Raw genomic sequence first — 24,110 nt, 5'->3', positions numbered from 1 at the left:
CCTATAATCACCTTCCCTAAAACTATCACATTTTGATCACTTTATCATCAGAAACTACCTGAACAATTCAATGTATGTTCACACAGGAACTTCTGTTATAGGGCAGTAATACTTAAGGCCAGTTTTAGGCATGGATAACACTAAAATCTGAAGCAGTAGAAGCAGTCAAGAATTGAACATAAGTTAATTCATCCTGCTTATTGACAGCAATAAGTCAACAATAAGAAAGGATCTCAGAGAAAAGGACTAGATAACAAAAAAGATTTCGAGGGCAAACTGTAAGCACCAAGTCATAGAAACTGGAATTTTCAACTTCCAATTTCTTGTGCATTACTTTATTTGGAAAAGGTTTCTCTTACCTTTGAATCTGTAGAGTTCTCAGGGTTCTGTAGAGTTTGGGTAAGGAAACTCAGTTACCAGAAAATTTCTTGCAGGTCACTGCTCATCATCAAACTTGTAGGACTAAACACTATGAAGTTACATTTTTAGTGTTCCATGAAATTGTTATGCAGCCTATGTTGCCATGGGCTTGCAGAGCATAGTTTTGGAAAAAAATTAATGAAGTATTTTTACAACAGGCAGTTAAAGCAGCATTTGGAACAGATTTTTCAGCTCCCTGGTGAGCTCAAAATTGTTCTTGAATTGTATTGTTTGTTTATTTGGGTTGGTCACTCCTTTCCATTTTCCATCTTGGCACCCACTGTAACAAATTGTTGCTAACACGTCTGGAACTGTTACCCAGTTCTGTGGGTAGCATGGCAAGTCAAAGTAGCCTCACTTGAACTAAGACATAATCAGGAGTTAAATTAGTTGTCTGTGTTCAGTTTTGAGACTCAGTATGGAAAAAAGTAATCTGCTATTACAAAGTGGCTGTTTAGAAGTGTGTCAGGTTGGCTTAGTTAGAGAGCACTCCTTTTCTTGCAACATCTAATTATTTTTCATGTAATACATTTTCTATATTACTTTACTTGATTGTTTTATTTGCTTACAGAGCAATCCTTATGAAATCTCATCCCCATGGCAAAAAAACTGCAAAGTGGAAAGGGCTTGTACATGAGAGTTCTCATACAGTGTTTAGGTAGAGCAAACTGTGTTTTCCCAAAGCCTAGAAAAGACATTCCTAAAACAGCTAAATATGTAATCAGCTACAGGACATGAAATTTTCTGAAAGGAGGCAGATCTCAAAGGCCTGCATATTGGGAGAATTGTAAGGGCTTTCAGTTTGACTCAGCAGGGTAAGCTCCCACAGAGATATTTTTGTTCATATGGAATTCTTCAGGAATAGAGCATGCTACATCCCCTGCAGTAATAAATATTGATCCACGATTCCTCTGACATAGGATCTCTACATTTTTGAGATATGTGTGCTCATGCTATAATATGTCCACATTGATTTCAGTGTAGGCCAGAATTGGTTCAGTAAAACTGATCTGCATAATTGCAGCAGGCATGTCAGGGATACATAGTGTGAGGATATTCCAGCCAATGGTACTTTCCCAATATTTGCCTGAACAGGGAGCAACAGCAATAAGGACATTGACATAGATTATTTCATTGATATCTGTGCAATAACTGGTTTAAGTAAGAGTCACATCTTAGAGGAAGTACAGGATCAGGACATTACTCTGGATTTTCAGAATATGAGCATTCTACAATGAGAATTGCTCCTTGCAAGTAGACAATATTCCTTTTCTTCCATTCTGTCTCTGTTGGTGGAGTGATGTGAGAGGAGAACATTGTTACCTCTGACTTCATTTATTAAACTGATTTTATGGGAAACAAAGTGTGCCAATGCTTCTTCCCCGACCTGAGCATATGAGATGATAATTTCATAATCATTAATCCAGCCCCTCAGAATCTTTTACTTCTCTCCTCCTTGGCTGTAGTGTGCTTAGTCACATTGCCACAGTCACCATTCCAATGGGCTCCATCACACATTCTTACTGAAATCCCAGTTCTACTGAAGTCAGTAGGTTCAGCACTTTATCCCAAGTTACTACTTGAAACTTGACATTATTGTATAGTTTTAATTTTGCTTGAGGTCTTATACTGCTAAAGTAAATGGAAGAGAAGATTTGTTTGAAGGGGGATATATTAATAATGCAATTTATATGGAAGAAAAAACACTTTAAGATTGCCAAGCAAATTCTCAAATGTATGTACATATACATACAAATATACATATGTATACAAATATATACAATCATAAAAAGGAACTAATTCAACACTAGATTCCTTGATTTTGGAGTAATCCTAGGTATTGCCATCATTGCAGTTCATTTGTGGTACAGGAAAGCCAGAACATGCATGATATTATGAAAAAGGTCAGTCAAAGATTTTTTGCAGTGCAAGAAGGCAAACTCAGTAAGCTTCTCCCTTTCTTCACAGTTATCTATGAATATGAGATGTGTCTTGAAACTAATACTTTAGAGAAACATTGCAGGAAAATCAAAGAATCTTGCATTGGAGAGTTATGTCTTCCTAATCCTCAGAATTTAGATGTATTTTATATAATGGAGCGTGAAGATTTATTGTCCTTATGGTATTTTATTCCAGCTCATGAAATGTGGAGTTTCTCATTATTCTTGTAAACACCTGCTCTTTTTTGAATTAGTAAAAGTGGTATGGTTTCTTCTTTATCTATTAAAAAATAAATGTATTTTTCACTACTAGTATTGAACTGTAGTCATTTGTCCCAAGAGTACTCTCTTAATTTTCTGCTTAAAACTTGACTGTAAAAATTTGTGACTTTTCTGGTAGTGTGGTTTAATTGTGCTTCTGTGTTGGAATATACTGGGTGTCTGGAGATGAATGCTTTATTATCACTGTGTAGATATTGGAAAGAAAGCTCATCCAAATGTATACTTAATTCAGAGGCAATATCAAAGAGACCACTGTACAACAATTGTAGAGGGGAAAAGACAAAAAAAAACCTTGAGACACAGACGTTTCACTAAATATGAAGTGTGGCTACAGGATGGCACGGTGGTGCCATGATGGATTTCTAATCTTCCTCTCTGTTTAAAACATTAAGCAGGAGGTTTGTTTTCTTGGAGAGCTTGGAAGTGCTTCTCATTAATTGTTCTGCATGATTGATTCAGTAACTTCTCAATCCTTTTGCTCCCAAGGACTAAGACTGTAAGATTGAAGTAAAGGCCTTATTCTGAGATGCACCAAATCATTGATTTCAGAGCAGTTGGCAGACACTCATTTACTCTCAGAAGTGTGGGCAGAGTGCTGCTGAAGTTCAGATTGTTATTTTCTTTTTTTTTCTTACCAGTTGTAACACTTACTCTGTTGAGCTTTATTATTGTAATAATAAACTACTGTAACTAACAGGACTGCAAGGCTGTGACTCAAGTGACAGCTCAGTTCAGAAGCAGTGGTGTTTGTACAGGGGAAAAACTGATTCTAGATGAGATTGTAGAGGTCTATTAATTTCATCTTCCTTTAGAGAAACTGGAGATGACCTACTTTTTTTATGTAGTTCATATCTTCCTTTCCCACACTTGGATTAATGATGAGCTGTGTTTCTTTTAGAGCCACGTTTTAAACATGCCTGGGTTTGGTGTCTTTTTATTTTTTTTTCTTCTGTCCAACTTGAGAGCTGCTTCTGGTCTGTAAACTTTTTATGTGTCTTCTTTTACTCTGATTTTGGAGATTTGCCTTTATTTAGTCTTTGAAAGAGTGAGGAGTGTAAACTAGGAATACTTTGCTGAACCAATACTTTGCAGCACTGATTGTGTGGAAGAAACTTTGCAAGGCAATCTTAGCATGCAGTCCTGGTGTTTCTTCTAATGAAAATTCGTGCTTTGCCTCAGGGACATTTGAGCAGGCATCTGTTCATACAAATGCAGCAGAATTTGAATTTGTACCGTGTCTTCTCACACACTGAAACCCATAAGGCTTCCCAGAATCAAATTACATAGTAACAAGATTGCAGTAAATATGTAAATGATGAAAGAGAGGCAGGAAAATAAAAAGAAGCAGCAAGTAATTCCACAAGCAAGGGAACTTACAAATACTGGTTTCCAAGAATTTGTGGGCTGTGGTTTGATACTCAGATGTCTTACAAGTTACATGCTTTGATCAAGGTTTTTTCTGCGTCTGTAATGTTTATAACATCTTTCTGTCAAGTGAATTTAATATTATGCACAAACTACATTTCAGAAATTTTCTGCTTAGAGCACAAGTAGAATTTTGTTCTTCCTGTCATCCTGCAGTTCTGGTGAAATTATCTGTAGCTTCATAATGATGATAACTCTGTTCTGTAAAATTTATTGAAATTGGACATAGGGATAGTTAGTTTGGAAGGATGGAGGGACAGACAGGCAAACACCTGAAACTGACTGTATTAAAATAAAAAAATAAGCATATTCAGATATGAGCGTAGCATAGGTATCTTTTCTCAAAACCAAGCTAATGGTTTTATCAGGTGAGATTTATGATAAACTATATAAGTACTTTTTTTAATGCACAGGAACTGGCTAGGTCAGGTCTGAAGCACAGAGTTTCATATGTGAATAAATAAATACAGATATAAGTGAAAACCCATGTAATACTGTCTCCTTGAAGAAAATAAGTATAAAATATACCAAAGAGGGAATGTTTAGGGAGGTAGTTTGAAAAAATACATATTGAAAACAAGGAGAACAGCTGTATTCTAAAACTAAGTTAAGTATTGACACTGCCAATGAAATTTTACACTGAGTGGTCTGACAAAAGTTGGGAATTCTGAAGTCCACAAAAAAAGATTAATGTGACAGTTAAATAGATTTTAATTGTATTGAACAGACAAAAAGTTTATGAAGTTAATCTTAAACTTGTGGAATAGACCCTGTTATCTGCAGAGAAAAGCTAGGCTTGGTTCAGTTGAGATGAATGCAAACAGCAGGATTAAAAACATCTATAAAATAAGGAGAGAATGGAAGGATACTTGTGGAAAGCTGTACTGATGTAAAGGAGAAAGCAGCTTCTGTGTGACACCAGAATTGTGGAATACTTTTGTTGCTTCTTTTCGAAAGACAGCTTTTTTCAGAATTGAGGGTGGATACTGTACCAGGAGGAATATTTACCATTCTCAGTGGGAAGAACAGGAAAGAATTTTAAAAGTACCTTGGGAAGTTTTTCAGAAACATTTTTCCCCCACTCACTGCAGCTGCCACTTCACAACACCCTTTGTTCTTACAGTTGGTTTGTGAGTGGAAGCAGCAGCCACCAGTAAAAATACAAAAAAGCAAACATGGCAAAAAACAGTATGAGACCTCCCAGAACCCCACTTGTCACTGTTATTTAAAAACTCTGTCCTTCCACAGGCTGAAGAAATGGAATGAGGGTCACCAGTTAGTTTTTTGCAGGCTCTGACCCCTAAGTAAGCTCACAAAAACAATTCTAAAAGCTTCTAAAAAGCCCTTCTCACCTCTGTAAGATAAGTTACCCTCTTCTTTTCATTAGTTAAAAAGTTTTGTGTATCTTTTAATGCTGCTGCTAAGGTCAGTCAGCATTATGAGGAGTAGGAAGATAGTTTTTCCATCTAGGCTGAGCTGGTTTAAAGGATTCTTTGTGAGTGTAAGTTCATCTATCTCTGCCACATAATAGAGCCAGCTCTTGGCTTGAAGGCAATAGATGTTAGAAATCTCAGTGCTGGAAGGAAAAATTTTAAATTTTCATGACTCATGGTTTGCATCAGTGCTTGTAAAGCATAGAAGTGACCCATAACGTGTATGAAATTTTCTGGTTCATCTAGCAATCAGATAAATAGCAGAAAAGGGGAATGCACACAAAGCTTTCTCCCACCTTGAAATAAAGAAGGAGCAATTTACAACTTAAATCCATTTCTCATGTATTTTTTTTCTGTTTACCTTTGTCATCTCCTTGATATAGCAGCAGGGAAGATTTCAGGATGTAAAGAGACTCAGTAAGTCAATATTCTTGAAGGAGAGCCTTGTCATTCATTTACTATGATTTCTGATACAGTTTGAGGATGAAATGTTGTAAGTGAAATTCAGCCAAGTCTCATTCCATACCATGCTCTTAGGCACTACCACAGAGCACTGTCAGAAGAATGTATTTAGGTTTGTAACATATGAACATAGATTTATATATATTTATACACGCATATATGTCACAGAGACAAAAGCACACAAAAAATACACAAACCAATTTAAAGAACCTTTTTAAAAATATACTTCAGAAGATTTGTGTGAATGTAAACATTGGGGAAACTTGTGCAGCAGAAGTCACTGTAGGCCCTAGCATTTTGACCTCTTAAATAAAATTATGCAGGATTATATCTTTCACTGGAAATGAAACAGATGTTTGAAAAATGGTGGAATTTTAATTACTGCTTCTTAGCCTAGCACAAAAGATGCTATAAATTGCCTAACAGATTTGTGCATGAGACTTATTATATATGGCACCACACTATTGAGTTCCACTAGTTAATGAAAGGCTACCTGTTAAAAATTGTTATAGGCAAACCAGAAATCTCTTGCTATGTAGCCTTAATGGATGGAAATAAGGAAATCATAAGTTTACATATATGCAAGCAATAGTTTCTATATATTGTTAGTAGCATTTGTATGGTTAACAATGCTGATAACCTAATAAACCCCATTAAAATCTTTGAGTGTTGTGCAAGACAGAGAACTCTAAGAAATAAGGCACAAATATCCTTCTGCACATCCATCTGTTATGGACTTCCGCATTTCTACATTCACTCTGACTATAACCTCATATTCACAATGTGAAAATAGAGTGCATAGCTGCTCTGATAATAACCGTATTCTCAGAATGCTGTGGACAGCTTTAATAATGTTTCACTATGTTCCACTGACCCTCATTTCAAATTAGATTTAATGCAGCTATAGTCTAAATAGATTAAAAGGTTCATATAGTTTAAGAATTAACATGTCAGGTTAATAACACATTGTAAGGTGCCCATCTGTGAGCATCTTCCATTCTTTTTGCTGATACAGATTATGTTTATTTTGTACAGAGCATTAGAATAAATAACACAGTATAATACTGTATTATTAATACCTCTTTTTTTGGTATTAATCTGTGCTTAAGTGCCAAATGTTGATGCTGTTTAAATGGTCTCTTCCTATATTTGTATACTGAAGTGCTACAAATGTGAACTGCCCAGATAATGTCCCAATCCATTGTAACATAAGTAAGTAAAATGCTGGTGTGGACCAAAACATTTTCAAACATAAACCTGAAAAACAGCAACAACAACAACATGCAAAACAAACTGGTGCGTGGACTTTATCCACCACAGAAATAGAACTTAAAAGACAAATGGGAAGAGAGAAAATATAGTCACAGATTCCATTTTGATATCTTCTCAAAAGTTCCAGAGTGATTAATTCTAGGTGACAATCATATAAAAAGATTGCATTCTACCAGTCACAGACACTGGACAGTTCCTGCCTGCTTCAGAACAGCAAAACCACCTGTGTAGTTCAAGCCAGTTTGTTTGTGTCACAATCACATCAATATCCTTTTCAGAGGCAGAATTACCATCCAGTGGATCTCAGTTCACAGAACATCACAGTTACACTCACTCCATCTACTCAGTCACCTCTGGTTAGGTACAATGGTGCACATGTCTGAATTCATTATGGAACAGTCACTGGGCTTCTTGTTGTAATAGCTTTGTAGTGACTTTTCTTTTCCTGTTTCATTCTGAAACGGTGTGAGAGTCCTTAATTTTCAGTTTATGCTGTCTTTATGGCTGCTTCGGTCTGTATTGTGATTGTTTAGTTCTTGGTTTTTCCATTGAATGCTGGTTCCATTCATGGGCACTGAAGTCACCAAACTCTTAGACTGGGAGCAGCAACAGCAAAGACATGACTGAAAATGAATAATAAATAAATAAATAAATGTTATAGGACAAATGTCTCAGTTCTATGCAGATTGCCAGCTTTATTTTTCATTCAGAAATGACAGATAATTCTAGCTGAAGGAAGTGCTAGCTATATTCAGGGAAATTTTTATCCTAGGACATAAATGATTCTTGGACTCAAACAGGCCTAGCCTGTGTCTCTTATTTACAAAAAAATTTCACAGTATGAAAAGGGAAATTTGTTTGACTAAGGTAAATAGATTGAGAACTGACAGAATTCAATACATATTTTTAAGTGCTGGGTTGATTGTTTTTTCCTCCCTCTTTATAATTGTACTTGACAAACTTACTGATCAGCATTCTGCTTGGCATGGAAAAGAAAAGAAGTAAAATTCCTAAGCCCATGACTTAGGTCTCTTCTCACATCTTAGAAAAAGACACAATTGTTTCAGAAAAGATTCAGTGAACATACTGAGATGTAACATCTTGCACAGTTTGGAAAAGAAGCTAACTTCTTACTTATCATGTGAAAATGCTCCTTTAAAATAGTTTGTAAATCTGACCACAAACAGGTATTCCCTAAGTCTAATAATTCTTTACATTTTTCTCAGTAGTTTGGGTTCTTCCTATTCTCAGACTTAAAGTTTAGTGGTACAGTCCTGTCATCTTTTGTTTTTCATTGCAGATAAAGCTATTTCAGTCTTCCATTTTATTACTTTCTTTACTCTCATTTTTTTGCTTCCTGTGTTGCCTTTAATAGGTGGACAGGGACTTGCAGAGGCACATTGTTACAAGGAAATTATTTTAGCTTTAAAGTATGTTTGCATATGCAGGAACTAGAAAATGCAGGTAGAAGACATAATGCATATTTGATGGCCAAAGTCAACCGCTGTGCCTGACCTGGTATTCAAGCCTGAAAATTTTAGTTATTAATGAGATTGTTTAATGAGGCAGCTTGCTGTCATCAAGAGTGGAAAATTGTAATCAACCAAATTCTATTTCATGTGCATGTCACGTGCAGATAAATAGTATTTCCAAGAGCATTTCTATCTCTGTTTACATGTATGAGGACTATGTCAAACTTATTTATTGGCTTAGTATTTCAGATAAAGTGGATAGTTAAAGTGGATAGAAAGTTTCACTTTCAGCTTGCTACATGTGTTATGTGAACTGCTAGCTGCTAAACCAGACAATTTATGTTCTTTCATTCCTTTGCATGCCTCTTCTCCCAGCTGTTAAAAATAGTTAACAGCCAAGTGGTTCAATACAGTTAGCTAACTGGACATAAAATCTTATCAAGAAAAGCTTACCTGGAAACAGTTTTTAAACTTCTTGCTCACAAAATACAGAGCTATGGGGTTTATACAAGAGTTCATGGTTGCCAGGTTGATGCTGATGTAATCCAAGGGCAGCAAGAAACTAGGAAATAGGAAGAAAAACATTTAAACAGTTCATATGCTACAGAAGCATCCATGTTCCTTGTGGTTACAGCCTCTTCAGTCACACAAACTAATTCTTTCTACTCCCTCAATCTAATCTTGTACTATGCCATGTCTATAATAACCTGTCTCACAGATGTTCAAAAACTCCAGAGCAAAGTGATTGAAATGATGACAGACAACATTTGTTGAGATTATGCTACTCCATTAAAATTGAAACCTCTGAAAATGGGTGCAGCTTGAAATTAATGAACACCACAGTTGCATTGCACAGTGACATTCCTCATAGAAATTCTAAGTGTGCAGCATTATATTTTTTCAGTACAGGCTATTGGCATAGAAAATCAAGTACCTGAGCAGTTCACATCTGCTGGGGTCTTTTTCATTGTATACCATTTTCTTCAAAATCCGGCTCAGATGGAGAGGGAACCAGCAAAGAGCAAAAATCACAACTAAACAGAAAACTGTCTTGGCAACTTCTCGGCGCTAGAAAAAGGAGATAAGAGTATATACTAAGTGCCCAATTCATACTAGCAGGTGATTGTAGTTAGTAATGTTGGCAGCAAAGTCAGTAATGTAGATAAATTATGAAAGGATTCCCAAAGTGAAGTTTCCAGATTATCTGATGTAGTACTGTTTTTTTATGGGGTTTGTCATGTTCTTGATCCTGCTCAACAGAACCTGCTCATCACTGAGGCTGGAGCAGCTGGGCACACAGGTGTTGGTATTGCTAGAATATTGTAGGATCCTCTCTGATGTATTGTTCTATAAAGGGATACTGCCCAGTATCTTGATTTTGCTATGTGATCCTTTACGATGAGATCTTGATGTTCTCAAGTAAACAGTTCCTCTAGAAACATTTTAGAAATGTTGGTATTACAGCTTAATCTTGTAATACTTAAGAAATAATTGCAATTTGATGTGTATTTTATGTGGCTCTAGAGAGTTACAGATGTTTTAGTGGATTTTTGACAATGCATACTAGCGGTGTTTGATAGGCTTGGGTTTGATATAGAGAAGCATAAGAAGGGGTAAAGATTCCATTGTAATGTGGCAGTGACAAGCACTGCAAGGCTCTGTCATGAAAGAACTTGAAGTCAAATGAGTGATTACAGTCTTGTTAGGCTTTGAATATGGCTACTATAGTTTCCTCTTTTTTATAATAGCAGCTTTTATCAGAATATGAAAATAATTGTTATTAGACATTAATGTGGCCAAGGAAGGAAAGAAGGAAGAGGGGCAAAAGACGAGAGTTAAAATGGCAAGCATTTGTAAATTGTGACATAAAGTCATCCTGCAGCAGCTGATCTGAGAAGCTTGGTGGGCACTGCATTTTAGGATTGGAAAGGGTGGATTCCCCCCTCTCCTAGTACATACCATTCTAGGGGGTGGAATAGCCTGTGTGTGGCCCTAGAACACACTTCATTGCAGTCCCAGGGCCTGATGAGGGAAAAAGGTGGAGAATCTGCACAAGGGGAGGATTTTCCAGTCAGCCCTGACCTGGCATGAACCAGCAGAGGAAGAACCTCTGTGAGGAGTCACTCTGATGCAGAGAGGACTGCTTTAGGGATTCACATCTGCGAACATGGAAGTTAAGAGTGGAATTTGAAGGGCTGATGTGAACGCAGGAGAAAAGCTCCAGATTGTTTTTAAAATTTCAGTTAAGCATTAAACATCAGTCAGTGCTGCCAAACCAGCAAAGAGACCTGATAGACTTTGTTCTGTGATCGTTTGTTTGTTCTGTTTTCCTGTTGCTCTTTCCAAAGCAGCTACAGCAGTGCTACTGCAACAGTGCAATAACCCTGAGAAACAAAATCCACTCCTTTCTAAACTGGGTTATTCTACAATTGCTTTTTATACGAAACTGCAGTTACATATCAAAGAGTGCCAAAAGGAGGGAGGATCCATGGAGTCATATCTTTATACAGAAAAAGAAACATTTTTTGGCAAATCTTTGTAGTTAAATTTCAAAGCATTTAGCCAGTTGTGATTTGAGGGTAAAGAGAAGGAGGGCACAACTGTCAAAATAAGAAAAGAAAGAAAAGAGTTAGTTTCCTGAGCATACTGTCTTCAGTGCCTCCTTATTCTATGTTTTGTTCCAGGTTTAAATGAATGCCTTTACATCATAAATAACCCACATCCTCACTTTCTACTTCTGTAGTTTGCTGTATTCATGTACACTTTGAAATATTTCTAATGTAAGCCGTAGAGGGAAGAACAATATTTTCAAGCATTGGTGTTTCTAATATATTTACCTGCTTCAGGTGTTCACTGAGAGCAATTCTCAAGTTGCTGTTTCTTCTGTTTAACATTTCACAAGTCATTAGCGTATAAAAAATGGCAGTACATGCCAGTGGCATGCAGAAATAGAAACCAAACAGCCACCAATCCTTTGCATCTTTGTAAAACTGTAGATAAGGGAAAGAAAAGAGCAGATATTTTCTTATGATGCAATGCAAAATTGAATTGAATTGAAAAGCATGACAATTGATACACTGATATCTGTTTGCTTATTATTGATCTCTTTTTGACCAACATCAAAATAGGAATTGTGACAGTGTAAACATTTACAAATATCCCACCTGTACCTTTGCTGCAATCTGTCTTGGGTTGAAATTAATTTTTTTTGTTTGTACTTTCTGAACATTTATATTCATTCATGAAAACTGGAATACAGCTGCATGAAAATGACATGCCAAAATGTAGACAGTGACAGTCTCAGATAACAAATCTTACTAAAAGCCTGTCTCAGGAAATGCCATTTACCTCTACAGCTTCTGTCCTGATGCCAAAAAAGGAAAATTCAAAATGTCTTGTAAGTTTAATCACCTTTTGTTATCAGTGCAAAGGTTGGCAGTTGGTTTGCTTATGTACCGGGCAGATAGGAGCCACTTCATAAGTGTTTGTCTGATATGTGCAGAGCTTAGGGATGGCTTCCAGTGGTACAGTTACTTTTAACCCCTTGACTGCCATTTCCACCATTTGCTTTTTGTGACAGGACACTGAGGTATTGATAGAATAGCAGTACTTTGCTCTGTGTAATTTTAAGTATTAGCTGTGATGTAAGCAGTGCTGTAATTTATGTATTGTGGGAAATACTACATTTGAGAAAACATTTAAAATAACTCTTTTCTGTAGAGGATCATGTTTTCAGACTTCAGAAAATATTGTATCTTGGTTTTTAACTTTCATGCTCAGCCAAAAGTATGCACTGCAATATGGCATTTCAAATACTTCCTGTGTCTAGGTTATTAGTATAAAAGGGATGTGTCACTCTTTCCCCAGCTTGTTTGTTCCTAGAGGATGTGCTTTTGTAACATCACAGTTCCCACACCAAATGTCAAAATTCTTATGCCTGAGGATTTTATGAATCCTGTTTGAAAAAGTCAAACTTTTGACATTGTGTTTACATTAAACCAAACAGCACTAGACTTCGAAAGATGAAAAAAAGTTGATACCATTAATATACTGGTGTTTAATAATATTACTTTAAAAATCTACTTTAGTTACATTAGAAAGTTGATTTACTAAGAAAAAGGGAATGCTTTTGATTTTTTTCTCTCAGACCCAACACAGCTGCATACAGAATTTGCTAGTTTAGATTATGCTGCTGTTTTCTAGGCCACAATCTGACCTCACTCTGGGACACTGTGTTGTGTTGATTAACTTGTTTCCTCCTCCTCATTAGCCCCTTCCCTGAGGAGGGGCTGCAGTCTCCTGCATAGCTGCACTTTCCTTGGGGGCAAAATTTCCCCCTCTGGGAGCAGAGCTTTTGCCAGCAGAAAAGACGGAAAACAATATGCCTCATATTTGAGGAGTTTGTACTGAGGGCAAATGTAATTACTGCTCCTTCTGCAGAGAAAAGGATTACAAATACATGGAGACAATTATCTTTTCCATGGCAAATTCCTCCAAGTCAGGCTGGAATCACGTTGGCTGGGCAGCACAACAAAATGTGTACTACGTGAATCCATGTCATGTTTACAAGGAAAACTTTGTGTCCTATCAGTGTTCCAGCCTCCATGAGCATTGCCTGTTGGTCAAGAAAACACATGAAAGGTCTGTGTCACAGCCCTGACCAATACATCACTTCTGGATGAGGAGTTGACCTTGTGGAGTTATAAAACCTACTCTAAAATGTCTGTAAATGATTAATTGAGGAATCTGAGTTTCACAAAGCTTACATCAAAGCACAAAAATGGGTTGATTGAAGAGAAGTAGACGTTCTTTTGTTTGTCTTGAAAGCCCACATGGAACTGGTTTTCTACAGGAAATGTGCATTTTAAACAAGTTTCCTTGTGCACTCAGCCTCTTGGGAATCACGGTCTAGCATGAATCTTTTAAATCTTTCAGAGATAGTTTTAAACATCTATAAAGCTCCTATTAAAAACAAAAGTTCATAATAAATCCTTCCTGAAGTTTAGTTATTGTTTATTGTGGTGTTTGTGGTAGTAAATACTATCGTTAAGGTTAAAATGGTATTTCTACTTTAATCTCATGTTTGTACTTGCTTGCAACACATTGAAGCACAAAGCTCTCCATTTTGACTGACACATCCAACATTTGCTCTCGGCTTGGACATAACTGCAAGTTTATTTCCTTAAAAATCAAACTGCTGTGGGGAGATTGGCACTTCTGAATTATACTGAGAAAGTAAGAGATACTACTTTCTGTTAGGAAAACAAACCAAGCTATTCTACTTAGAGCATTAAGAACAGAGCAGTAATCATTAAAGTTAGCATGCCTATGGAAGACCTGAACTGTAATGGTTTTGAGAAGAGGGAAAATTATTCTTTTTCTTAGGGTGAGAGGAAGTGAAGATTGTCCAGGCACATTTGAGGAGAAAAACAGCCATTAGAGAAGGGAAATTTTGCTGCAGCGAGTAATTAATAAATCACAGTCTTGTAACTACAGTATCTACAGTCATATAGGCTGTGGAGTCAAGAAACAAAAATATAATAAGCTCTGGGAAATTCCACTCCATCTTTGCCTGCATTAATTATTTCTATTGGGGAATTCCTTTTGTCTTCTCTTTCAATTATCTCATGCTCTTTTTGCCATCCCTATAGTCTGTGTAAGTCTACCAAAGTTGGGGATGTTCCTCTGAAAAAATAATCATCCATACGTTTTATTTTCTAAAATTCCTAGCTCCACTTTACCCTATCCTTCCCAATTCTAGGCCAAGTTATGTTCTGGTCCAATAAAAGGGGAAGCACCAGACATTCAAAAAAGAGAAACTTATACTCTATTATGAAAAATTCTAGTCCAGAAAAAACATACCGAGTTTTTCTCAAGACTTAAAACCTGGCGCTATCTGCCTTCTCTGCAACAAATCAGAATATTACTCTTTCATTACTGGATGAATGGCACCTGTCCTTTCTCTGGATTCAGAAATTTAAAAGTTAAGATATTTTCTCATTGTAAGGCCAGGTAGAAAACCACTATGCCCCTATGCAGTAATCTATTGATTCTGTAGTGACTTCTCACCTGAGCTGCTCTGCAGAGGCTGATGTGGGTATTGCCAGCTGTTAATCTGCAGGAGCACAGAGGGTTCAGGGTGGGAAATGTGCCAAAGCTGCCTGGTGTGTCTCAGGCACTCCTCTTGCTCTTGAGCTGCTGTGTCTAATGGCAGCTAACACTGCACAAGCACCTAGCTGGAGGTGTGGGTATGTCAGCTTTGTAGTCATGATTTCTTGTAAACTAAAGGATCATTTTTTATTTGACTTTAATGCGTGTAGCATGGCCCCACCCTTTTCTTTGTGTGCCAAGAGAGCTGACTACTGCATACAAAAGGATGACTAATCATGATAAAACATGAGTTTTGACATTTACAAGCTCCAAGGTGTTGTACCTCGAAACTCAAAACTTTTCAAGGCTCTAGCTACCCTGATACATCTCTTGATTGTAATTTAAGCAGGTGTGAATTGCAAATGTCTGTAGTAAGAATCCTCAGTAGCAAAGAAATGAAAATGCTATAAAGAAAGCCCCATTTAATCTCTCTGGCTGAAAGCAGAGACAAGTCACTGTAAACATAGGATCCTCTCTGCACCAATGCACGTTAGAATACATTTTGCAGTTTAATGCACGAATAAACTCTATTATCATCCAGTATCTTAATTGTATAACCCATGTGCTATGGGTTTCAGAAAAGAGAAGACAGGATGTTGCTTACCAACATGAAATCATTTGTAGGTTTGAGCATGCAGGTAACATAACTTGCATCCTTGTATTTGAAAGGTACCACAGCAAAGCCAATTGCTTCTGGAATGGCCAGTATGAAGGACAGAAGCCAAATGGAGAAAATTTCAATAGCAGTGATCATCGGGATTCCAATCCCCTGCACACGGCTCCAGGACGCGACTGCTCTGTACCTGAAAGAGACAGGTGTTAGTTTCCAGCCCACAGTTTCCTTCTTAAAAGATCATATTCCGTGTCATATAGCAAGTAAAATCCTAAAGCTGACATCTGAGACTTGTGTTACTTGATTTTTCTGCCTATTGCAGGGCCTCTGCCAGCTGTCAACTTACCTAGGATATAACAGGGCACATGAAGGGGTGGAGAGCAGAGAGCCGGCTGCTCCTGTTCTGCTTGGGTGTGGGATTGTGTGGAATTCTGCTAGGTGGACTGCACTAATGATTTCTAATTAAAGTAGGCAAGGTTTGTGAGGACAGGCCGTATCTTTCACTAAATCACTACCATAACAGAGGGAAAAAAGCTTCCAGGCACACAGCCATTCTAACAGATACAAAGCATCCATCTCCTTCAGCTATCTCAGCTGTAGCAGCAGTGCTATCCAAAGTGAAGCTGTCAGCTTCCAGGAAATGAAAGACCAGGAAAATACTCTCAAAGTGAAAATGCATTTGTTCTGTTTACACAGTTCAGTGAACTGGGAGGATCTTTCTCTTCTCTCAGTTTCAATGAGCTTGTAGAAATTTATTAGCTTTGAGACCTCAATCTCTCGGTCAGCTCTGGTCAGAAGGTTGTAAAATTATTCAGAGAAGACTGATAGGCGTAGAATACAGAGTACAATCCAGTCTGTAAATTATATTTTCAGTAGTAGATTTAACTGTTGTGCTACAATGACTGCAGTGAACTACTTAATTAGCATTTCCAACAATTTAGCAAAGACAGAATCAGTGGAAAGAACCAATATTGTTTTTTGATCTTATAATAATCTGAAATTCATTCTAGAGCACTCTCTGTCATTAATGATGTAACAGCTTCTGAATTGCTTCTTTTACTTCCCTAATATAATAGCACCTTCCCATTTGGAATGATAGTGATGCATGGATATATCATGGCATCCACTGATGAAATAGCCTTCTCTAGTTGAGGATAAAAAAAGTCAAGAAAGGTTGTTCACCTGCTTAAAAAAATATCAGATTAAGAACGGAAATACTGGATTTTGAATTTTTTGAGATCACAGAATCACAGAATTAACTAGGTTGGGAAAGACCTTTTGAGATCATCAAGTCCAACCAAGATGGAAGGAATGAGAAGCTTCCAATGGGAAAGCTTTTTGAGGGCTACAGGACCTAGGCTAGAGAGATCAGGAAAATTTAGTTATTGAAGGGCTTTCTCAGTCCTCCTTTAACCAATACAGTAAGGTTGGATTCACACACAAAGCATTTCTCCTGATTTCTTATATCACACCCCCTTTTCACTTTGGAAGTGTGCTTATTAGCTGGATGGAAGACTTGGGAATTCCATCCCCTGTAGCCTCAGTGGAATGACAATTCCTGAATGCAAATCCAGGCTTGAGCCCCTCACAAAAACTTCAGCAAGCATTGTTACCAAACATCACTGGAAGGTGCCTGACCTGCCACCACCCAGCAGAAAACAGACTGGAAAGCTTTGCCTCAGCATCTACAGCAGTCACAGGTGTACTACAGACAGGCTCTCAGAATCCTTTCTACAGAAATGTCTGTATAAATACTTTGAGCATAATAAAGCAAACTGCAACGTGGAATTGCACATTAAAAATAAAAATATCATCTAAAGACATCCTTATCTTCCAAGAATGTGAAAAAGGAGGGAGTCAATGGTTCACTGATGGGGAGGAGGTCTCTGAGATTAGAATTCTGAGACCATCAAAACAAATAAAAATATACTGGGAGAATTAAGACAGAAATATCCAGTATCATATCTTCTAACAAATATTAATATTAAAATACAAATTTAATTTAAATAATTTGTCATCCTGTCATATTTCATTTTGCCAAATATCAAATTCTGGCTTTCATTGCCAAATGGAATATTCATAGAAACTTAACCTTTCACAAAATGCTCAAGTATTTGTGAACTTTGGAAATGTAACAATCAGTCCAAAGTTTACTTTCCAGACTGGCATTTTTACAATCATTTCCATCAGTCAGCTGTACAAGGTACTACTCCATGCTTGACTGACTGATGCTCTTAGCAAACAAACAGGGGCTTGTACACACTGTATATACTTTTCAAGTAGCAAATGTAAAGTTTGTTTTGTGTTTCCTCTGTAACTATATAAGTGACAACCAATGGCTTGCAAACTCTGAATCCAGTTATTTCCTTTCTTGTATTTTTGTACCTGTTCTTTTGAGTTACATCTGTTTTGCACATGAGGAGATCACTATGCACAGTAGCAAGGATTTGGGTCCTGTATGTATTTTACTTTTTTTTTTTCAGTTTACAATTCAAATAACTCCTAAATAAGGAAATGTTAGCTGAATAATTTTATGAATATTTTCAGCTAAAACATAAGAAGCTCAGTAATTCAATCAGAATTTGCTGAATATGTATTAGCCTGCAATTACTCAGTCTCTTTACTCACTGCTCTAGGAGTGATTTGAAAAATAGTGGTAGTAATAATAATTTTAGTAGTAATAATTTTTCAGGTGGGTGTTCTGTGGGTTATATCATTTAGAGGATCTTTGTCTAGCCACAAACCTCCCACAATTGAGAGTGAGAAAGTACTGCAGGGTTTATTTCCCTCATACTTGGAAAACATAGGATGTCTGCCAGGGAGCTGACATAAAATACATGCATAATGCATTGCATTTAATTCTTCGCTCTAAAATCCGTGTGAGATTTGTCTAACTTTCTTTTTTTTCCTGTTTATTTCCCTCTTATCTTCAATCTTGTCTTGTTCACTTTTTTTCCCAGGTCACTTCCTGTTCTGTTTGATGTTTATGTTGTGGCTCCTCTCTCCCTTTTTCATTTTCAGCTGCTCATGCATACGTGCTGTCAACTTGTACACATACACAGAATTAAATATTTTGCACTCCTATCTAGTTATAACATGCTTAAAGCATTTCTTTCAGAAGGACATCTTGTCTGAATCTGAGAAAATCAGAGGGTGCTTTTGTTCCCCTATTTCTTTTAACTTAGGTTAGAAATTAGGTGTTAATTAGAAAATTAGGTGTTCAAATGGCCAATAATATAACAAGTGTCTGTTGTGCGAGTATCATCAGCCTTTTGTAAGAGTGAAAACAATGCAGGAAACATAAGGGACAAGACAAGCAAGCATGAAACAGTCAGTCAAGATAAGTGCCAGGACAGCTCCTAAATGTTCCTGCTGTTGCTGATACTGAAGTGTTCTGCTCCTTTATTAACAACGACAGCTGTTCTTCATTTCATGCAAATATCTTAATACAATAAAGCTCTTAGAGTTTTATTTTAGTGGCAAAATCTAGACTTGTCTCATATACCTACAGTGAATTGGTCTAGATAAAAATGTCTACTTTAGGATTACTGTTCTATGCAATGTGTTTTGCAGAGGAGACAAGAAGAGGGTGTATACATGTGAAATGAGATCTATATCTTCATTTTTCTTCTTCAACGCATTTCTTCATCAAAATCATTATCAAGACATAAGCAAGAGTAAAAACTCAGGCAGGGAAATATCCTTCCTCTTAGTCACACTCAGGCACTGTTTAGAAAGAGTCACACTATCGTCACCATCTTGACCTAGAGTTTAAAAATGCCTGAGGGGCATCTGAGGCAACTTCGAAGTGAGCTTCCTCCAAAGAGTGAATGACTGCTTTTCTGTCAGCCTCTTAAAACCCTCTCCACATGTGAGTGGCCATTGTTCCTCTTGGGCATGCACAGTTAAACCTTAATACACTGTCAGGGCAAGTCACTCCAGGGCAGTAGTAATAAGGAGAGTTTCACAATAGGATGTAGTCAGCACGAGGATTTTCCTGATAGCAAAAAAAAAGAATCCTAACTTAAGGCTGTAGTCTGCAATAGGGACAGAGTTAACGACTAAAGATACGGAGCTCTGGATTCACTCTGCCTATTGACTCCATTTTTTCTGTGTCATAGAATGCAAGGTATAGAGACCCAAAATAATTACAAACAAGATAGCTTTCAGGAGCTTTTTTAAAAGCAAGAATTAACTTGCCTATAGACCAGAAACAGTCCAGCTGTGACAGCAGCCAATTTCATATTTACTAATTTTCCATTCTAAAAAGCAACCATCACCTGATGAGAAATTTTGTGTTAATGTGCCCAACATTCAGTGTCCAACCTAATTTTTTGAAGGTTCTTTGAGTTTTCATGGTGATTGAACCTAGATTCAGTTCTTGTTAGCCAATATCAGAATGTGGCTCTATACATCTGTTTTCTAACTCACATCCTCTGCAACCACTTACTGGAGTAGCAACAGATGATAAAGAATATGTCCTTGGCAAAGTGTCTAAGCTAAGGGAGGAAATTAAATAGTCTGAGTCTGATCCCATACCAGACGTTATACTAAAATGGAAACAGTATTTGGTTGTTGTGAGGATTAGCAAACCTCCCTTGTAAAAATATGTATGCATCTACAAAAGGTAACTTCAGCTGAGTTAGTTCCAATTTATAAAATGTACATAAGAGTGGAACTTCATCTTGTGAAATTGCAGTTGTCAGAATTTGTCTAACAAACTATCTGTTTCATGTGTTTGATCTATGATTTATTCCTTAGAGTAGTCCAAGGGATTTTATTTAATGGTGGGCAGATATTGTTTGAGAAATAGAATTATTTTTTTAGTTCTCAGACTCAAAAAATGGAAGTAGAACCTGTAATGGAAGTTGAGGTACTAATGCAGTAAGGAACTCTATTTCAGGTATGGATAATACTAAGTGATTTATCCACTGCAAACCTTGTGCATTAACTTTTTCTGTAAAGCCCAACCAAGATTAATTTTAAAACTTCTTTTATCCCTGTAGTAATACACATACTGCTTTTTGTTTAACAGTATTTCTGTATTTAGAGGTACTGATATTTTAGAGTAGAACACGATCAAGTAATTCAAGACATGACCAACTTTTACAGAAGTCAAGTGTTCATCCACTATTGCATTTTATATATTAAGAAAAAATAGCGGAGGCATTAATTTTCAAATTATCAATGTCAAACTATCAAAGCAAGTTTCCACCATGTTTTTCAGTAGAGTTCTTCTACTTTTGAAAGTTATCAGAATAAACCCTTGTTTATGTCCATAGGCAGTGAGTTGAAAAACTAATTTTTAAGCCTAAAGATTATGATCTTGTTCAAATACAAAACAAACGTGAGTTCATATGAAAGAAAGAAATCTGAATACTCAGACAAACCCCAATAAATTTTTGTCTGGTAAAAGAAATTGAAGTAATGCTTTACTAGAGCATTAATACCTTTAATAATACCTTTAAAAAACATGTAAAATTCATTAGTCCAAGGACTTAATATACTTTGAGCCACAACTGTTGTGCTTGGCATTAGCCAAAATATAAAAGACCAGAATCTAAGTTAGATCTATGTTGTAGTCTGCCTGCTAAGTGCATGCTTAGTGCTCCCAGATTTAGGAAAACTGCCGGTGCAAGAACAGTGCCAAAAGAGTAAAACATACTGTACCTGTCCACACTAAGGGCACACAGGTTAAGGACTGTGATTCCCACTGATGCCTTCTGGATAAAGGGAAGGAATTTGCAAAGAAACTGTCCAAATTCTGTATTTCCAAAAGGCCACTTCTGAGCGAGGAGCTAAAGAGAAGATACAAAATAATCAGAATACTTAAATAGTAACCGAGCAAGTATGTCACAACTGTAGTTATTTCTTGTCTTAGGCACAGCCATTGTAACCTTGAATTCTCCATACCTCAAACATATCCTTAGTACTGAGTGAATCTAGGAAATAACTGCTACTGTGGAAGCACAGAAGTTGAAAGTTCACGCTTAAATGTTGACCTTGTGCTGTTGCAATAGTATATTGCATTGTTAAAAGTTGGGGATTTTTATTATTGTGTATCTGCCAGCAGTACTGAAGAGTGAAAATCTAACTCAAGCCTGTTATAAATGGTTGTGATTGCCATGTCCCAGAACCAGGCAGTCAAAACATAACTCAGGGTTCATAATGAAATGCCTCAGAGCCAAGTCCTGATGCTGCACGCAAGTAGATTCTTGTCATTGTAAATGTACCATTGTGTAACTCATGGCAATATTCAGTGCCAGACTCTGAGGAGTGTGAAGAAAACACTGTGCATGCATAATTGGTTCCATATTACATTTTAAAGGACAACCGTGCAAACATGTGGGCTGTGCTTCAAGGCAACAGAAAGGCATCCATTGGAAAGATGTGAGTTACTGAGGTTTTGAGTAGTATTTCCAAGGAGGCATTTACATAAGAAATATTAGTACAGTGATTTATGTGCACAGTTGTGAAGAATTAGCATATAAATAGTAATATTTCCAGCTTCAGCTGTTAAGGCTTTGGACATGTCTTTGAACTGAGCTTTGATATCAAGTATACACACAAAATACAGGACACAAAATTATTCGAGATAGTCAAATCTATGACTGGCTGCAGAATCACAGAAAATCACCCTTTATGTCTGCTGACAGTAAAATGGCATATTACATTCAATGTAAGTAAGTGTAATAAATGAAAAATTATTGAGTCCATACAAAGTACTGAGCTCTAACTTAGCTATTTTAACTCAAGTAAGGGATATTTCAGCCCTCATGAATAGTTCTTTTAAAAAACAAAGTCACTAAGCCTTCCCACTCTTGCACTACCATTTTGTTCATCTTCTCTAAATCTCTGCTGTGGTAGGATGTTCATGTTTTCAGAGTTAGCTTTGCAACCACAAGTACTAGAAATATTTTTCAGTAGGAACTTAGGTCCTGGAACACACTTATCTGGTAAAAGTGGGTGTATTCTAGCTATAGAATTAGAAAAACAAATTCTGGTTGTAACTCAGGACTGTAGTATTCAAAGTAAACATTTTATTTCTATTTAAATTAGTGTTGAATTGAAGCATGCTAATAATCACTACCTTTAGCAATACAAATGTTAACTGTGGGAAGTTCAAATTCACATCTATCTTTATCTCAGTTAAGGTAGGTGTCACCTTTCTGGTTTTTCATAGCATGAGTTTTTCAGAGAACTTTGCTGCAGAGTACAGATGTTTATCACAAAATTCTAGATTAGTAGGAATTAATCTTCTCATAGTCCTATTGTGGATTTTTGCACCTCCTCTGTTTTATAGTCATTCATCACCATGCTGAATTACTTTTGACTTTGTCCCCCAGATGGTACCTTAAATTGCTGGAAGCAGCCATCCGTCCACATTGCCTGTGTCACTCTAGGACTATATTAATGTTTTCATTTGATTACCTGTATTGCAGGACAGATTTTAGCAACTCACAGCTTTCAGCCAACTGGGTGGAAACTGTGAATCAAACCTACGTGTGCAAGCACCTTTGCTATGGTATCCCAGTTTAGGATAGTCACATTTGATGAAAGGAAATTCCCCTTTTCTCAAAAAGCTAGGGATTGGCTTGCTAGGATTGGTGATTTAACTGTAATCAGTACCTTCAGTAGCAAAGATCAGTTTATATCTGCAAGCTCTTGATTAGTTCCTCTGATTTTATCTGTATTTATAGACTGAGTGAAGTACTGAAAGCTTCAGCAGAATTGTTTTCCAGATAGGTTTGCAATAGTGTAACAAATGTTTGCAGAGCATATTCTGCATTTTGCCTAGAACTCTCATATGAGGTTTTAGTTTTTATCAGAAAAAAAAGTTGAAAAAAGAAGGGATGATCAGGACCCGTAGTAATTCAACCATATTGGAGTCACGTGGAATTTCAGTTCCAAACTCTTGGCTGGGTTTGGGTAAATTCAGAGTAGTTGTCAGGCTGAGAAGGCTAAATTATAAATGGCACTGCCATGGAAAAGCAGCTCTAGCAGACTTCTGTCAATCCCTGGTGCCAGCCAGAGCCCCCAAATCCATTTATCACACTTTAAAAGGCAACTGAAAGCCACCTATTCATTTCAGTGCCCTGACTGTGGCTGTAGCTACACCAGCAATAAAAACGAACAAGCACTTTGTAGTGACTGGGAAACTCTGTTACTACAAGGCAAATATTAGCTTCAAAAAGAAAAGTGTTGTACTTGAAAAAGGTTCACTAACTCATTACTCCTCACGGGGAAGCTTTATCATGCTTCCAGCATGTACTCTTCAGCCCCACACCCCAGGAAGCTCTCCTTTTTTGAGATTAAAAGTATTTTATTCCTTTTGTTTCTTACACTTTCCACTAATTGAAATAATATCAGTACCAAATCATTAGACATTCTTTTCAAGTGGATTTTAATCAAAATCCCTGGGACCAGAAATAAGGTTTTTTGATTTCAAGATTCACTTTGCAATCATTTCTGGGGGTGTACTCCATTATCACTCCACATCAGCTATGCATTCATTACTTCCCCTTGGATCAGATGCCAATTTTTTTTCTTCTGTAGATATTTTTAGTCAGCAAATCTGATCCTGTCTTTAGTTTTACTAATTTTTGCATCCAAACAAGTCCCTTTCCCTCTGTTCTGCCCT

General features: G+C 36.9%; 1 protein-coding gene across 1 annotated transcript in view; it reads right to left on the bottom strand.

Annotated features, from left to right (window-relative positions):
• Positions 1–5,928: 5,928 nt before the first annotated feature.
• EDNRA (endothelin receptor type A) overlaps positions 5,929–24,110 on the bottom strand; it is a 33,054-nt gene continuing 14,872 nt past the window's right edge. The window contains exons 3-8 of the mRNA XM_014880589.2: positions 21,140–21,267; positions 15,461–15,659; positions 11,544–11,696; positions 9,641–9,774; positions 9,160–9,268; positions 5,929–7,857 (exon numbers count right to left, since the gene is read on the bottom strand). Coding sequence (XP_014736075.1) covers positions 7,717–7,857; positions 9,160–9,268; positions 9,641–9,774; positions 11,544–11,696; positions 15,461–15,659; positions 21,140–21,267 — 864 coding nt within the window. The 3' untranslated portion in view covers positions 5,929–7,716. The remainder of the gene's footprint in view (positions 7,858–9,159; positions 9,269–9,640; positions 9,775–11,543; positions 11,697–15,460; positions 15,660–21,139; positions 21,268–24,110) is intronic.

This window comes from Sturnus vulgaris, chromosome 4 (genome assembly GCF_052056855.1).
Source record: "Sturnus vulgaris isolate bStuVul1 chromosome 4, bStuVul1.hap1, whole genome shotgun sequence".
NCBI lineage: Eukaryota > Metazoa > Chordata > Aves > Passeriformes > Sturnidae > Sturnus > Sturnus vulgaris.
The sequence above is the reverse complement of the archived record's forward strand: the minus strand, read 5'-3'. Positions and strand labels throughout refer to the sequence as shown.